Genomic DNA, 18,303 nt, shown 5'->3' with positions numbered 1-18,303 from the left:
GATTGAAAATTTTTAATTAAAACGAAAACATGAAGAGGGGTTTTAATATAAAATTTCTATAACTTGAACTAACATTTATCTTTTAAATACTACAAGTCTTTCTATCCATGGATCGCTTTAACAGAATGTTAATAATGTTAATGCCATCTTGTTAATTTATTGATATAATAAACAAATACAGTCCTTATGTACCGTATGTTGAATGTATATATCCATCTTGTGTCTTATCTTTCCATTCCAACAATAATTTACAGAAAAATATGGCATATTTTATAGATGGTTTGAATTGCGATTAATTGTGATTAATTGCGATTGATTAATTTTTAAGCTGTAATTAACTCCATTAAAAATTGTAATCGTTTGACAGCCCTACTATATATATATATATATATATATATATATATATAATTTTTTTATTTTTTATTTATCGTTTGACAGCCCTGCTATACTTATATATATATTTAAAAATTTTAACTTAACCTTTTAGTTATGTTCCAATTTGCTAATATATTTTGAAAAATAAAAATCCTGTTCAATGGAAAAAAGTTTTTTTTTTTTTTTTTTTTTTTTTAAATCCATATATCTCAAAGTAACACATTTTAGAGCTGTAATTCCAATAACGTGAAACTGATATTTTGGTTTAAGGTTATCAGTCCGTCAGAATATCATACCGGTGCATGCCTACTCCTCAGACAAAACTTTTTGTCTCTTTTGTTGCTCTGCCATCTTTGCAGAATTCATATGAAAGAGCATCGACTACCGTCTTAATGATGAATGGGGAAAGCGGGTAGTGACGTATGCCGTAGAGCATTCATCACATTTGTAGTTTTTTGTGTGGCAGGGTTCCTGCCACCCTCCTTGAAGTTAATTAGTGCTGGTGAAAGCAGATATAAATACAGACCCCCTCAAAAAGAGGTAAATTCAAGTAAATTTTGAAGCAAACAATACAAGTGAACAGTACTTTAAAATCATGCTTGGTTACAAAATTATGATAAACTTATGATGCAATTTTAAAATGGACTTCAAAAAGTAAAAATGTACTGTAAAGCGAGTACATTTTGTTTTATCAGCCTGCATTTTTTAGTGTGTTTTAAATGTTAATCTTATTCATATTTTAACCCTATTACGCCTGACACCAATAATGAACAGAAAATTTGGATTTTTCACATTTGAAAGCTTTATGTGGTTCTAAAACATAATATTAATAAAAATAAATAAATAAACAAGCAATGTATGTTTTCTAATTTATAGCACAAATGTTATATCACAAATGTTATAGTAAGCGTTTCATGCAGTTCTTGTGGTAAAACAAACGTAATTAAAGTGATATTGACACAATAAGGCTTTAAAGGTAACCTCGGACTTGGGTAAACCCAACAATATTGATGTACTCCGGGAGGCATGCAAGACTGCTTTTTTTGATGTTCCTGATGACTTCATCAATAAATTGTATGAATCCTTGCCGAACAGCATGGATGCAGTCCTTCAAGCCCATGGAAGTCATACAAAGTATTAAATTTGGATCTCACAGCACCACTACTTAATTCGCTTATGTTATGCAACATATTTTTTGTATTTGAAGTACATTTTTTGTTCAATTTTCACACTACTTTCTGTAGGTGACAAAACTTTTGTCTTGCCAAGATTTGACCTTTGTCTTCATTAAATGACAAATCTTTTTTGGTGAAACAAATATATTTTTGTACATTCAACATCATTTGGGAGGGTCTTAGCTTTCATATGAGCCATTTCTGAAACCAAGTGAATAATTAAAAGGCAGGTTGTTAGCAATTGTTTCTACAAAATGGATAAGCGACAAGACTTTTGTCAAGGACTGTAGTTTTCTGTGGCAGATACTGTAACTACATCAAACTATGAGCTAGTAATAAATGTCTTTGTGAAAGCAGATTTTTTTTCACCCTGCAGTATTTTTGATAGTGATTCTTGATGTGGATAGAATCCCTAAATAGCGCGATTTGTTATGTATGCCATACTCTACAATGGGCAACCCTACATTTTATCTCGTACACTCTGTCACACAGCTGCTGACACATCGTTATATTTGTGCTCTGGGCTCATGATTCATCTGTGTAAAATCCCCTCAATTTGATATTTTACAGAAGCATGTCTCATTACATCTTCTATTGCATCAAACTTGCAATCTGTTGAGTCTGCTGAGCCTATAATAGGCTCCAGTAGAAAAGGTCTGCCAAGAAGCGTGCCTTTACAAATGTAATCATGTTCAGGTTTGAGGTACTCATTTATCAGTTTTGTTGAAATTTACGGTAATAGAATTGCACGACACTATAATGACAGCTATTTATATTTTTCAGCTCTCACATCGCTAAATAAAACAGTAGCTATTTTTCATTCGTTCTGCAGCATAGCACAATGTTAGCATTGATTTGATGCCAGTACAATTCATTATTTCTAACAAAATAAGAGATCTAATGCATTTTATCTTTTCAATCTGTCCTAACAGCTACATTTCAAAAAGGTAGTCCATGACTACTTTGTTTTGGAAAAGCTAAAGGGAGATACAAAAAGCACCATTGTGTCACTTAGGTGATAAAAGCAGATGATTTAGATGAGTCGAGACAGTCATTGTATGTGGCCCGTGTAGCTAACTACTGAGGACAAGTGAGTTATTTTTATCCCTGCAAGTGGAACTACTACAAGTTCATAGCGTTTTTTTAATTTCTATTCCACTTCCTAATGTGACACAATAAACAGATTCGGAGCACATTATCTGTTGGTTGTACGCTTTGTTTTGTAAAAGGACATTCACCAATGTGTTGCAGGGAATGGAGAGGGTTATTCAAGGCAGTTACTCTAGTAACTTACAATACTGAGTGTAAAAAATAGGGCTGTGACAAAATATCAAAATGGTGATATATTGTGATACTTTGTATCCCAAAAGGTTATGGCGGAAAACACAAGACAAAACTGAAAAAGCAGTTCCTGCTCTTGCACTCCTCTTTAAAATAAACTGCTGTATTTTAAGCCAAAAGAACTGTTATGTTTGATAGAACAATATGTCTATATGCTGCCATAGCAGATTCATGGTGCATTAAGCTCCCGAACTATTTTTAATTTGTCCGTTTTACCCTGGAAATCCCCATTTACAGACGTCGCGCAACCGCTTTTGTTTCAACCCAGCCATAAAACAATGGTAATAAATTATATTTATTATTCATAATGTCATTTTTAGCTGAGAATCATTTAAAAAAAAAACACTTTAAAAAATTCACTCGTATATTTTAAACTTTTTAACAAATTATGTCACGATGAAAAAAATGGTGTCTGTAAAAAAACCATGGATATCTACCTCATAACTATTGTTTAATTGTATTTTTTTTCTTTTTTTGCTGTCGCATATTCTCCAATATGTTAGATGATAAATAATAGATCCAAACAAATAAAAACGGAGGGGGAAAAAAACGTTTAAAAGTGTAAATATGTGAAAATGAACATCTCATCCACTCCTTGATGTCTGCGATTTCTGCATCGCGACCCTTGTTGTAATAACCATGTTTCACCCATAAAATCCGCCAAAAATCTGGCTTTGGCCATTCACAGCTGTGTCTTGACACTCGGTGATACATGCTACATGGAGTTTTTGGATCGAAAAGAGGTAAGTACGCGATATCTCGTTAAAATCATGGCGTCTTTAATTCTGCTCTCGCGTGCTTTCACCTCCAGTTCGGGTTTTGGCGTTAATTTTTTATTTAATTTTTTAAAATGCCCTCCTGTTCAAAAAATTTTCTTCCCCCAGAAAATTGATATTTTAAGCTTTCCAATGATGTATCACACATGCATATAGGACAATTTTTAAAGTTGGCCAAATTGGGGGTCTCAGAGCGGAACTTCAAGGCACCTGAGTGTTTTCAGCCATTTGTTAAGAGCATTGTAAAAAAGCATTAGCACTGTATAGTATTTAAGCTTGCGGACTTTAGTCAATTGTTCTTTTGTTGTTCATAGATCCTCTTTTTTTATATATATACGGTGCCTTCCATAATTATTGGCACCCCTGAAAAAGAATCTTGGTTTCATCTGACCAAAGCACACGGTCCCAGTTGAAGCCTGGGACCGTGTGTATTTTTGTGTGGGACCAAGATTGAGCTTTTTGGCAACATACACTCTAAGTGGGTCTGGCGTGCCACGAAATGCTGAAAAACACCTCATACCCGCTGTGAAGTATGGGGGTGGATCAGTGATACTGTGGGGCTGTTTCGCTTCCAAAGGTCCTGGGAACCTTGTTAGGGTGCATAGCATTTTGAATGGTTTGAAATACCAGGACATTTTAAATTAAAATCTGTTGCCCGAAAGCTGAAGATGGGTCGTCACTGGGTCTTTCAGGAAGACAATGACCCTAAACATATGGCCAAATCTACACAGAAATTGTTCACCAGACACAAAATCAAGCTCCTCCCATGGCCATCTCAGTCCCCAGACCTTGTTTTGTTGGCAAAAGGGTTTTTTACAAAGTATTAACACCAGGGGTGCTAATAATTGTGACACTCATTATTTGATGTCAAATATTTTTTCTTTATCTGGGATTTTTTCCCCACTGAATGAATGCACTTGTATTGAAGGTTGGATTTTTTTTTTTTTTTTTCCATTAAGGTCCCATATTATTTGAATTAAAAAATATATAAGAATCTAACAAACACATATTTTTCAGAGGTGCCAATAATTATGGAGGGTACTGTATATTTAGCCATTTTTTGTGGGAATATGTGTCTGAGCCATTTGTTAAGAGCATTGTAAAAATGCGTTAGCATTTTATAGCATTTAAGCAAGCGGACTTTTGCTATGTAAGTTAGTCAATTGTTCTTTTGTTGTTCATAGATCCTTTTTTTATATATACAATACCGTGTGAGGCTCAGCTCAGGTATTTTAATTTTTTATAGAGATGTCCCGATTGATCGGCATGATCACGTCATTTTCAAAGTATTTGAATCGGCAAAAAAATATCGGCCATGCCTTTTTAAAATATATGTATATATATATATATATATTTTTTTTTTTTTAATTGTTTTCTAATTGTATTTAATGTTACAGACATAATATGTTACACTCATCCAGAGTCTTTAGTTTGGCTTAAGGTAGGGTTATCAAATTTATCCCGATAACGGCGGTAATTAATTTTTAAAAAATGTATCACATTAAATATTTAATGCAATTAATGCATGTGTTGCACGACCCACTCACACATTGTCGCGCTCAATCTGTAATGGCGCCGTTTTACCCATTTAGAGAGATAAAAGGCAGCGTAAAATGAGTAGAGTGAATTTTGGCAGCCTTTGGAGTCTTTTTTTTAATAGGCTAAAGCCTTACAGTCTCTCTCCCTACGATTAGAAATATCATAGGAAGCAATGTGGGGAAGCAAGGTAGCAATTGATCTTTTTCTTAACACATTGTTATTTCCCAACGCAGAGAAGATATGTCAATTGGTAGCACTACGCACAGTCATGGTTCCACTTTCTATTATGCATTTGGGTTGAATGGCTGCAGTATCATTTACTGAAAGCTCAACAAATACACTAGATGGCAATATTTAGTCACAATGTACAAAGTCACATTTATCCTTTAAGAATTACAAGTCTTTTTATCCGTGGATCCCTCTCACAGAAAGAATGTTAACAATGTAAATGCCATCTTGAGGATTTGTTGTCATAATAAACAAATACAGTACTTATGTACTGCATGTTGAATGTATATATTCGTCGGAGTTTTATTCATTTTATTCTTAATGCATTGCCAAAATGTATATGATCGGGAAAAATTATCGGGAATGATTGGAATTGAATCGGGAGCAAAAAAAAGCAATCGGATCGGGAAATATCGGGATCGGCAGATACTAAAACGATCGGGATCGGATCGGGAGCAGAAAAACATGATCGGAACAACCCTAATTATGGTGGAGGATTTTGGTAGCAACTTGTTGGTGCCTTTATTTTTCTTTAAACACTGACACCTTTTTAAAACCATATCTCGATTCTTGGCAGGAGCATATCGATAACCTTTTGGGATACAAAGTATCACGATATATCACCATCTCGATATTTTGTCACACCCCTACTGTTGAAAGTGGTGAATACAGCGTCATATAGTCGATTTTCTTTTTCCAGCAGCTTATGAGAATGCCAAATGTAGTTTTCTGCGTCGGCACTGGCTTGACTCCAACAGTCAGCTGCTGCTGCTGTTGCCCGGCAACATACAGCATTTCATAGTTTGACTCTGCTGCTTGGGCACCGAGTCGGAGTCAGCTTCTTTCATCTCTCCACTGTACATCAGGTTGTGCGTGCACGTTGAACACCATGTATCTGGCTTATTCTATTATACAGCGCTTCATGAAGATATAAGATTCTGCTTATATACAGTATATTTGACATTTTGCGACAAATGTTTTCAGAGGTGTACCTAATGTGTTTGTTCTGTTCAGTCACTGTACATGTCAGTCAAAAATCTCCTAATTTAATGATGACATCAACTCAAGTCAAACTTCCGACGCTTGTGCGTGAGTGTGTGTTACCATCGCAGATACAGTGTGATTTTTTTTTTTTTTTCCCTCTCCCACTTCCTCCAATTAAAAACACTTGCTGGCGCTTGCCTCATTATCCCGCGAGCAGCGACTTTGAGAGTTCTCTAGCCAGGCATTCATTATTAAAGAGCATGTTGATCATTTTCACTTTAAGCTTGGAGACACGTTTCTTTTTCTTCCTTTGCCTTGGCACTGCCGAGGGCCCGCGCTCGCTTGTGCGGGGCTAAAATCTGGCAGTGTTACTGCTGACTTGTGCTCTGGCGTATGCACGCATGTGTTATCAGCGGAGGTATTTGCAACTTCGCAATCATCTGTCTTATTTCTCCTTTAATCTGAATTATTTACAGCCGCCTAGTGCTGAAAGTGTCTCTCCGTTAAGCCTGATGATCTATAGATTAACGTCAATACGCGGAGCATGAAAGCTTATCGTCATAGCACACAGGGATCAGCTACACGTCTAATAAATAACCTCTCCTGACACAGAAATAATGATCTCTTTTGCACAGTTTCGCAGCCAGTTTGTTGGCTAGGTGACTGCATTTTAATGGCCACAGCCATTTGCAATCCGAGGATATTTTTACGAGCTCGGAAAAATCATAAATTGTTGCAACATTTTCTTCATGTGTGTGTTTTAGTATAAACACATTGTTGCTCATAATGTTCATTTTGGACTACGAGACATGTTTGGGTATTACAAAATCTTTGTTTTGGTTGTAAATTGCATTGCTGTCTATGACGTAGACATGTGCAGATTACCGGTTTCAAGGAATACCGCAGTATGAAAATGTCACGATTTCCAAACCGCAAAAAATTTCCGTCATACCATCCCTACGGTATAGACCCTACCCACGTGACGTCACAACTCCGCCCTCCTGACTGGTGCCGCCTAATTGTCCGTCAACACATCGTGTTTACCTGTTACGGCTACGTACATTCCTCCTATTTACGGCGTGTTTTTCTGCTCGTTAACATTAATAATCAAAATGGTGAAGGCGTGTGTGGCGGTCGGTTGCAATAACAGAGAAGATAGACGGAGAGACTTGAAGTTCTACCGGATTCCGAGAGACCCGGAGAGGAGAGAGCGAGATGGGCTGCTGCAATTCGACGAGAAAACTGGGCTCCAAACGATTACCACAGATTATGTAGTAGTCATTTTATATCTGGTAAAATGCATTTAATATATATTTAGAGGGTTTTGGGCTGACAACCACAATTAAGATCATTGCTAGGCTAATCGCCGACAACATACACGTATGTATGTAGTGAGAGTGCTATCGCTAAACCATATAAACATTAAAAGCCCTAGCTCCATTGACAAATGACATGAAATACATTAGACTTGACAGTGGATATTAGCAAGAACAAAAGATTTAGAACTGAAAATTTCGTAACTCACCTTTCCAAGCACAAGATAGATTCCTGCCGAATTTTCGTGGACGAGGACCTGTTTCACCCAACCAGCAACGAAGTATTTATAAGCCTCCAAGCTCTTGAAGTTTTTCAAATTTTCGTGAGAATAGGCTGATTTTGTGTGGACAAGATAATCGTAAATATCAGCGTAGCAGATGTCAGGCAGACAGGGCGAAGACAGTGGGTCGAAAAACATCGATTTGGGCATCAAATATGGATCTGGCGACTGTATAGAACGAAGCTTTTCCACATAACGCCTTTTATGCAACACATCCAGTGAGTTTACGGCATCAGAAAGCACCGGGTCTTACATGAAATGCATTTTAAATCCCTCGATCAATTGAAACCAATGCTAATACAGAGACAAAATGACGGACAAGTGGGCGGAACCATACAGCGAGCACGTGGTTTTGTGACGTCGGTGGGTAGGGTCTATAGGTCATTCAGATTGTCTACCTGAACTACCTGAAAATATATAATTATAAGGGGATAATCAGACAGTTGTCATACAATTAATTTACAATTTCACTATTGAGGTCAAAAGCCAAAAAATAAATTCAACTAGGGACAATCTGGAGTAGTGCTATCGCACTTCATATTTATTACGTATTATATATGTATATAGTGAGAGTGCTATCGCTAAACCATATAAACATTAAAAGCCCTAGCTCCATTGACAAATGATATGAAATACATTAGACTTGACAGTGGATGTTAGCAAGAACAAAAGATTTTGAATTGAAAATTTCGTAACTCACCTTCTGAGCACAAGATTCCTGCCGAATTTTCGTGTACGAGGACCTGTTTCACCCAACCAGCAACGTAGCATTTATAAGCCTCCAAGCTCTTAAAGTTTTTCAAACTTTCGTGAGAATAGGCTGATTTTGTGTGGACAAGATAGTTGTAAATATCAGGGTAGCTAGCAGATGTCAGGCAAATACGGCGAAGACAGCGGGTCGAAAAACATCGATTTAGGCATCAAATATGGATCTGGCGAATGGATAAACTGAAGCTTTTCCACATAACGCCTTTTATGCAACGCATCCAGTGAGTTTACGGCATCCGAAAGCACCGGGTCTTCCATGAAATGCATTATAAATTGCTCGATCAATTGAGACCATTGATAATACAGACACAAAATGACGGACAAGGGGGCGGAACAATACAGCGATCACGTGATTTTGTGACGTCGGTGGGTAGGGTCTATTAGCTATTTTTTATGTCCCAAAAATGCAGGGAGAAATCCTTCGCTTGCACCTGCAAGGCTCAACCCTCCCCCAACGGTTGTTGTTCAGGTTCAGTGAGTCAGCTGTGCTACACGATGGCTGTAGGAGGTGAAACTCCTGAACATTTTTCCCCCATGGAAGAAAACGAAATCGCTTGTATGGGAATACTTCAACAGAAAAGTTACTGTCGTGGCTCAGACGAGGAAGGCCAACCGACATGTAAAACATGTTTGCGGAGGGTGGCTGCCAAGGAGGCAATATCTCCAATATGATTTCACATTTATACAAAATTAAATGTAAGAAACACTGTCATGAATGTTTCCCACCAGCTACAAGAGTTAACTCCAGCGTGTTTAGTGTGTCTAGCGGTGGAAAAAAGTGTTTTTTCTACATTTATTTTAATCTGATTTAGAATGTTTCAGGTTTTTTTTCCCCTTAGTTTAACTCACTACTTCTCACATAGTGGGGCATTGACATTTAAGACAATCAAGAAAATCCCAAAACTGATATATTCCAATTGCTCCCAAACCGAATGTCGGATTTTAACGAAAATAGGCAGATTTGTTGTTGGGGTCATTGACAGTCAGACAGAAATTTTCCCACCGGAGGCGCCTCCAAATAGAGCCACAAATTGACAATAGATAAACTGTTAATGAGACTGCTTGCAAAAGTGTTGTTTTTGAAATGTAGGTCGCATAACGAGCAACCAATAAACTGCCTTTGAAGTTTCTATATGAAAAAAAAAAAAAAACTGTTGGGTGCAATAACACAGAATCTTTAGCGGGAAAATGGAAATCGGGGTTAAAAAACCGGGAAAAACACTGAAACCAAGTTAGGGGGTTAACGAATTGGGAAAAAAAATTACATTGCCCCTGACGGTGTTGAACGGTAATCGGGCCTGAGAATGATGTGGTCTTCATTTTAGTCATTTAATGTAAAAAAAAAAAAAAAAAACTGTTGTATCTAAACTAATAAAAAATGGAACTTCGTGTGTGTCCGTGTGTTCGTTCCCTATGGACTCCGAAACAGCTCGACCGATTTTCTCGAAAATTTACGCATTTGTACTGTAATCATCTGCAAGTGTTCTTAGGTAGGTTTTGTATCGAGGCAACCTCGATAAGTATCGAAACTCGATAATCGAAAAAAATCGGGCTTTAGAAAGAATCGCCCAATTTTAACTGATATTTGACACACTCACATAGTGGCTTCAATAGTTTCTCAGAAGTTTCAAGGTTGCAGAGCTTTCAATAGTGCAAAAAAAAATCAAGAAAATCCCAAAACCGATATATTCCGATTGCTCCCAAACCGAATGTCGGCTTTTCACGAAAATTGGCAGATTTGTTGTTTGGGTCATTGACAGTCAGACACCAGAAGTGCCTCCAAATAGAGCCACAAATTGACAATAGATACTCCGTTTTTAGGACTGCTTGCACAAGGGTTGTTTTTAGAATGTAGGTCACATGTAACCAATAAACATGCCTTCGAATTTTCTATCTGGAAAAAAAAAACTGTTGGGCGCAAAAACACAGAATCTTTAGGGGTAAAATGGAAATTGGGGTTATAAAATCTGGAAAAACACTGGAACCAAGTTAGGGGGTGAACAAATTGGGAAAAAAAAACTTTGAAAAAACTATATTGCCCCTGACGGTGTTGAACGGTAATCAGGCCTTAGAATGATGTGGTCTTCATTTTAGTCATTTAATGTAAAAAAAAAACAACAACTATTATAGCTAAACTAAAACATAAATGGAACTTAGTCTGTGTGTGTTCGTTCCCTATGGACTCCGAAACTGCTTGACCGAGTTTCTTGAAAATGTACACATTTGTACTGTAAGCATCTGCGAGTGTTCTTAGGTAGGTTTTTTTAATCGAGGTAACCTCGATAAGTAACGAAAGTATATAATCGAAAAAAATCGGGCTGCAGAAGGAATGGCCCAATTCTGAGATTTGACAGACTCAGAGTGACATTAATAGTTTCTCAGAGCTTTCAAGGTTGCAGAGCTTTCAATATTGCAGAACATCGAGAAAATCCCAAAACTGATATATTCCGATTGCTCCCAAACCGAATGTCGGATTTTAACGAAAATAGGCAGATTTGTTGTTGGGGTCATTGACAGTCAGACAGAAATTTTCCCACCAGAGGCGCCTCCAAATAGAGCCACAAATTGACAATAGATAAACCGTTAATGAGACTGCTTGCAAAAGTGTTGTTTTTGGAATGTAGGTCGCATAACGAGTAACCAATAAACCCTGTTGGGCGCAATAACACAGAATCTTTAGCGGTAAAATGGAAATTGGGGTTAAAAAACCTGGAAAAACACTTAAACCAAGTTAGGGAGTTAACAAATTGTGGAAAAAAAACTTTGAACAAACTACATTGCCCCTGACGGTGTTGAACAGTAACAGTAATCGGGCCTTAGAATGATGTGGTCTTCATTTAAGTCATTTAATGTTAAAAAAAAAAAAAAAAAAAAACCTGTTGTATCTAAACTAATACATACAAATAAACTCAATAGATACCCAATAAATTTTCTTTCTGGAAAAAAAAAACTGTTGGGCACAATAACACAGAATTTTTACGGGTAAAATGGAAATTGGGGTGATAAAACCTGGAAAAACACTGAAACCAAGTTAGGGGGTTAACGAATTGGGGGGGAAAAAATTACATTGCCCCTGATGGTGTTGAACGGTAATCGGGCCTTAAAATGTTGTCTTCATTTTAGTCATTTAATGTAAAAAAAAAAAAACCTGTTGTATCTAAACGAATGCATAAATGGAACTTTGTGTGTGTCCGTGTGTTCGTTCCCTATGGACCCCGAAACGGCTCGACCGATTTTCTCGAAAATTTACACATTTGTACTGTAAGCATATGCGAGTGTTCTTAGGTAGGTTTTGTATCGAAGTAACCTTGATAAGTATCGAAACTCGATAATCGAAAAAAATTGGGCTGCAGATGGAATGGCCCGATTTTAACTGAGATTTGACACACTCATAGAGTGACATCCATAGTTTCTCAGAGCTTTCAATGTTGCAGAGCTTTCAGTGGTGCAGAAAATCGAGAAAATCCCAAAACAAAACCAATATATTCCGATTGCTCCCAAACCGAATGTTGGATTTTAACGAAAATTTGCAGATTTGTTGTTGGGGTCGTTGACAGTCACCATGGAAATTTTTACACCAGAAGCGCCCCCAAATAGAGCGACAAATTGACAATCGAAAAACTGTTGACTACTTTCAAAGTGGTGTTTTTGGAATGTAGGTCGCAGAGTTTTCTTCCGCGCAATAACACAGAATCTATATGGGTAAAATGGAAATCGGGGTTAAAAAAACCTGAAAAATCTGAAACCAAGTTAAGGGGTTAACAAATTGGAAAATAAACTTTGAAAAAACTACCTTGCCCCTGACGGTGTTGAACGCAAATCGGACCTTAGAATTATGTGGTCTTCATTTGGTCCTGCAACCTGTGTACCGACAATCTCTTATTTCCATGTCTCTCACTTTAGAAAAGCAACTCTTTACATATAGATATTCTAGAAGAATTATCGTGTCAGCCGTAGTTTTGAATAATTTACTATTTGAGTCTGCAAGTTGATTTATTGTCCTTGTGCATAGTAAATTAGTCGTATTTTAAAGTAGCTTGCACATACTGTGTACAATAAATGTGTGCTGCTTTCTTTTGCCTTGGGCTAAATGTACATGAGGTTTTCTTATGGTTATCCATCTTGGCTGTTCGTATTTTAAAAAATCTCTCATGTCTGTTTGTCCCCAGCTGTCCCCTTCCCCTTAAGCCACCGCCTTACCATGAAGGAAGTGTTCGACTGTGAAAGCAAACCTCGTGTGGATCTCCTGAAGGCACACCTTACAAAGGAGGGTCGTGTGGAGGAAGCTGTGGCGTTGCGAATCATCAATGAGGGAGCGGCAATCCTACGCCAGGAGAAAACTATACTGGACATTGAAGCACCAGTCACAGGTAGATGCATGGTCAACATACAGTTATGAAAATCACAAGCTTAACATGCCCGGAAAGACATTTTTATTCCGTGTGAACAGTCGTCAAGGGCTACAATATACAGTTGTGGTCAAAAGTTTACATACACTTGTGAAGAACATAATGTCATGGCTCTCTTGAGTTTCCAGTTATTTCTACAACTCTGATTTTTCTCTGATAGAGTGATTGGAACAGATACTTCTTCGTCACAAAAAAACATTCATGAAGTTTGGTTCTTTTATGACTTTATTATGGGTGAACAGAAAAAACTGATCAAATCTGCTGGGTCAAAAATATACATACAGCAGCGCTAATATTTGGTAACATGTCCCTTGGCCATTTACACTTCAATTAGGCGCTTTTGGTAGCCATCCACAAGCTTCTGACAAGCTTCTGGTTGAATCTTTTACCACTCCTCTTGACAGAATTGGTGCAGTTCAGTTAAATTTGATGGCTTTCTGACATGGACTTGTTTCTTCAGCATTGTCCACAAGTTCTCAATGGGACTTTGGGAAGGCCATTCGAAAACCTTAATTCTAGCCTGATTTAGCCATTCCATTACCACTTTTGATGTGTGTTTGGGGTCATTGTCCTGTTGGAACACCCAGCTGCGCCCAAGACCCAATCTTCGGGCTGATGACGTTAGGTTATCTTGAAGAATTTGAAGGCAATCCTCCTTCTTCATTATCCCATTTACTCTCTGTAAAGCACCAGTTCCACTGGCAGCAAAACAGCCCCACAGCATAATACTACCACCACCGTGCTTGACGGTAGGCATGGTGTACTTGGGGTTAAAGGCCTCACCTTTTCTCCTCCAAACATATTGCTGGGCATTTTGGCCAAGCAGCTCGATTTTTGTTTCGTCTGACCGCAGAACTCTCCTCCAGAAGGTCTTATCTTTGTCCATGTGATCAGCAGCAAACTTCAGTCGAGCCTTAAGGTGCCGCTTTTGGAGCAAGGGCTTCCTTCTTGCACGGCAGCCTCTCAGTCCATGGAGATGCAAAACACGCTTGACTGTGGACACTGACACCTGTGTTCCAGCAGCTTCTAATTCTTGGCAGATCTGCTTTTTAGTGATTCTCAGTTGAATCTTCACCCTCCCAACCAATTTTCTCTCAGCAGCAGGTGATAGCTTGCGTTTTCTTCCTGATCGTGGCAGTGACAAAACAGTGCCATGCACTTTATACTTACAATTGTTTGCACTGTTGCTCTTGGGACCTGCAGCTGCTTTGAAATGGCTCCAAGTGACTTTCCTGACTTGTTCAAGACAATGATTCCCTTTTTCAGATCCATGTATGCATATTTTTGACCCAGTAGATTTGATCACTTTTTTCTGTTAACCCATAATAAAGTCATAAAAGAACCAAACTTCATGAATGTTTTTTGTGACAAAGAAGTATCTGTTCCAATCACTCTATCGGAGAAAAATCAGAGTTGTAGAAATAACTGGAAACTCAAGAGAGCCATGACATTATGTTCTTCACAAGTGTATGTAAACTTTTGACCACAACTGTATCGTATGTCCTCAAGCTGGGAATTTTTCAACTTCAGTCTGAACAATATTTTTAGCCATGGAAAAGAACGATAACCATCATTTCAATGTGTCGGGACTGCAAATAAAATGGAGTGAAAGTTTATGACACAGTTTATGAGATGACAGGAGCCTGGAGCAGTCTGCTAATTTCTCCAAAACTGCATTTTGAATAGAAGGTTTCATCAATTCATCATCTCCTGTGTGACAGAAATATGTGACACAATAGTGTGAAGAAAGTTAGGTCGAACTCAATTACCACTTTGACTGCCATTATCGCAAGGCTGGCCCTGGGTTACTAGGTCCTCCAGGCGAAAATGTAGCTAGGCGACCCCATGACAATATACAGTGTTATAAAAAAGTACCGTATTGGCCCGAATATAAGACTGCCCTGATTATAAGACGACCCCCTCTTTTTCAAGAACAAGTTGAAAAAAGACTTTTTGAACACCAAATTAATTTTTATACAGAAAAATAATTACAGTACATCTGAAACAAATGATTATAACAATATATTTGAGAGAAAAAGCATGTTATTTTTGCCTCATTCAAATCATAATGTCTGAACATTAAATATGTAAACTAAAGTGCAATCACATTCGTAAATGACTGGCTTCTGGTTTTTGAAATGTAAATAAACCAATCTATTGTGGTAAAACAACAAAATTGCAATAACTGCATTAACCATCAAAGTGAAGTCTAACTGTAACTGTAGTCTTGAAACAAATCTGAATAAGCAAAAACATAATTAATGCAAACTGGTTAAACTTGAGAGTAGCTGAGATCTCTCATGACAGAACATCGCTTTAATGATATCTGGCGCCATCTAGCGTCGTGAATGGGTGTAATGTCTAGACCGCGAATATAAGACGACCCCCACTTTTTCAGTCTTATTTCAATGCAAAAAACACCTTATATTCGGGCCAATACGGAATGTGAACCTTTTGGAATTTCCCACATTTCTCCTTAAAATCACCATCAAATGTGATCTGATCTGTCAAAATCACACAGATGTAAAAACAGTGTCTGCTTTAACGAAAACTCCAAACATTGATAGGTTTTCATATTTTAATGAGGATAGCATGCAAACAATGACAGAAGAGGGGGAAAAAAGTCACCAACTAACCACTTACCCAATCCCTGGTGTTTTAAATCTGCCCTGCCCCCTATAAAACACACACCTGGTAATAATTTTCTTGATGAGAAGCATTGTTTGATGCGCATTATGGTTCAGTCAAAAGAGCTGTCTGAAGACCTGCGATCAAGGATTGTTGATTTGTATAAAGCTGGGAAAGGATACAAAACCATCTCTAAAAATCTGAATGTTCATCAATCGACAGAGAAGTTGACTACAAATGGTAATGCTACAAACAGAAATGTCGTTCAATCCAACTACAGGCGACGGGGAGATCAGGATTTTATGACACTGTGCGCTGGTCCTCATGGGAAATACCATAATTTTCACACTATACACCTGACTACAAGCCGCCATCCACCAAATTTGACTCAAAAACAATATTTGTTCATAGATTAGCCGCACTGGACTATAAACTGCAGCTGTCGTCACTGTATTACGGGATATTTACACCAATAGATATTAACCGGTCACACTTTATTTGACAGCGGCATCATACGACTGTCGTAAGACCAAATGAACCACCATGAAGCTTTGAACCAATTGGCTTCAAAGCTTCATTTGGCCATCATTGCTCCCTTGGTGGAGAAATTCAACCTCTGCTGCCACCTGCTGTCAACACTGATGTTGTCCAACATGCCTCCTAGCATGCATTGCAGCACTACATATGTTAATAACAATCAAAAATCATTGTTCTGTGCTGATTATTTTTTCAGTTACTGTTCCAGTTGTTTTATTAATTGCTAATTATGGTATTTGGTAACACTTTATTTGACAGTAGCGCCTTAAGACTGTCATTGGACGATCATAATTATGATATGACACTGTCATGAGCATTAATGAATGCATATAACAGATGTCATTTAGTGTTATCCGGCAAATCATCTTACTTTTAAATGGATGTAAAAGAGCCGAGCTGGACATAAATGGAGTTAATGTCATAATTTGCCGGATGACACTTAATGACATCTGTCATAAGCATTCAGTAATGCCCATGATAGTGTCATGACATAATTATGACGGCCTTAAAGTGTTACCTATTAACTGAAATAAAAGGAAAAGGGAAAAAAGTAGCGGCTTATAGTCGGAAAATTACGTAGTCTTCCGGAAGGCAAAACACTGCTGCTTGTCCACCTGCGATGCTAAAATCAACCAAAACTTAGTCTCCTAGAGTTGCTTTAAGTCCTATTCTAAGTGCCCTTTATTCCTCAGCCTTCTTTCTTAAAGTTTTCATATTAAAAGTCTTAAATGTTGTATGAGAGAGAAAAAAAGACATTTAATCCAATATTGAACCATTTTCAGTCAATCAATGTCTTTATTTTCGAGTACATTGTTGAAAACAGCCAACAATTGCATCTAAGATGTGACTAGAAAAAAAAAAATTCACTACTTTCACTCAAAAAACTTCTAGATCTTATTAAAAAAAAAAAAAAAAAAACATATTTCTTACCTAAAAATGTAATTACGCTTGATAACACACATCACTTGAAAACTATGTGTTTTTCCCACGTGTTTCAATTTAATTTCCATTTGTGTCAAGCTATTTTTAAGTTTTATGTTAGTCTAAACTGTAAGCACTGGTAGGATTTTGAGTTTTTGCAGTGTTCAAAATAAATGTATGATACCTGCTGTATTGGAGCACATTTATTCAGTAATGACTACTGAGCTAAAACTGACAGTTAGCTTTATTATGTTTTAATTTTACACTCTCATCACTCTACAGCGCTGTGTTTTTACAGATTAAATAAAGCCTGTACGTAAGACACGTTAGCCACGCATCGACAGTGATCATAATCAATAGAAACCTAGCCCTCCGAAGGGCTAACGTTACGTGAGTGAGTGACAGTAACATTATATTTATTAGCAATGAGAAGTCTACTGCTTAAAGATGGCGGCTGTTTACTAACGCTGCCCAAACGCGGCCGAGTCTGTCATTTCACATCTAGTCTTAAATGCATGCGATATCTATGAGACGCATCGGACACAACCTGCTACCAAACTAGCATCATGCGGGAGTAGTTTTTAGCAACGTCGGCGTAGTTTGTAGCGGCTGTCGGCTGGGTAAGTTTTTTTTTTTTTTTTTTTTTTATTGCTTCTTCCTCTACGCACGTGACGTCAGCGCGTTGTCCCGCATTAAAAGTAGTCCGGGCAAAACGTGATGCTTAGAGCTCGCAAAATTAAACGATTCCTCGAGGTGAATAAAACTACTCGGATCAGTTTTTAAACTCGAGTTACTCGAGTTGCTCGAGTATTCGTTTCAGCTCTAAACCATTCCCTGTTGGTATTTTGGGAAAATGTTCTGGAATTTTACCAGAGTATTTATTTTTTCTCCTATAAGCAATTTGGTGCCCCTCCACAAGATGGCATCCTAGGGAACGGCCTAGCTCGTCTACGCTCAGAGCCAGCCCTGCATTATCGGCACCAGTCGATCAGCGAGTGCTGCCAGCTCCTACTAATCTGAATGAA

At 37.7% G+C, this 18,303-nt stretch overlaps 1 protein-coding gene across 1 annotated transcript in view; it reads left to right on the top strand.

The window, feature by feature from the left end:
- Positions 1-18,303, top strand: part of LOC130906140 (protein phosphatase 3 catalytic subunit alpha-like) — a 72,631-nt gene that overhangs the window by 7,085 nt on the left and 47,243 nt on the right. Inside the window, exon 3 of the mRNA XM_057820115.1 lies at positions 12,953-13,153. Coding sequence (XP_057676098.1) covers positions 12,953-13,153 — 201 coding nt within the window. The remainder of the gene's footprint in view (positions 1-12,952; positions 13,154-18,303) is intronic.

The sequence above is a fragment of the Corythoichthys intestinalis genome, chromosome 18 (genome assembly GCF_030265065.1).
Source record: "Corythoichthys intestinalis isolate RoL2023-P3 chromosome 18, ASM3026506v1, whole genome shotgun sequence".
NCBI lineage: Eukaryota > Metazoa > Chordata > Actinopteri > Syngnathiformes > Syngnathidae > Corythoichthys > Corythoichthys intestinalis.
Note: the sequence above shows the minus strand (reverse complement) of the source record. Positions and strands in the feature narration are given on the sequence as shown.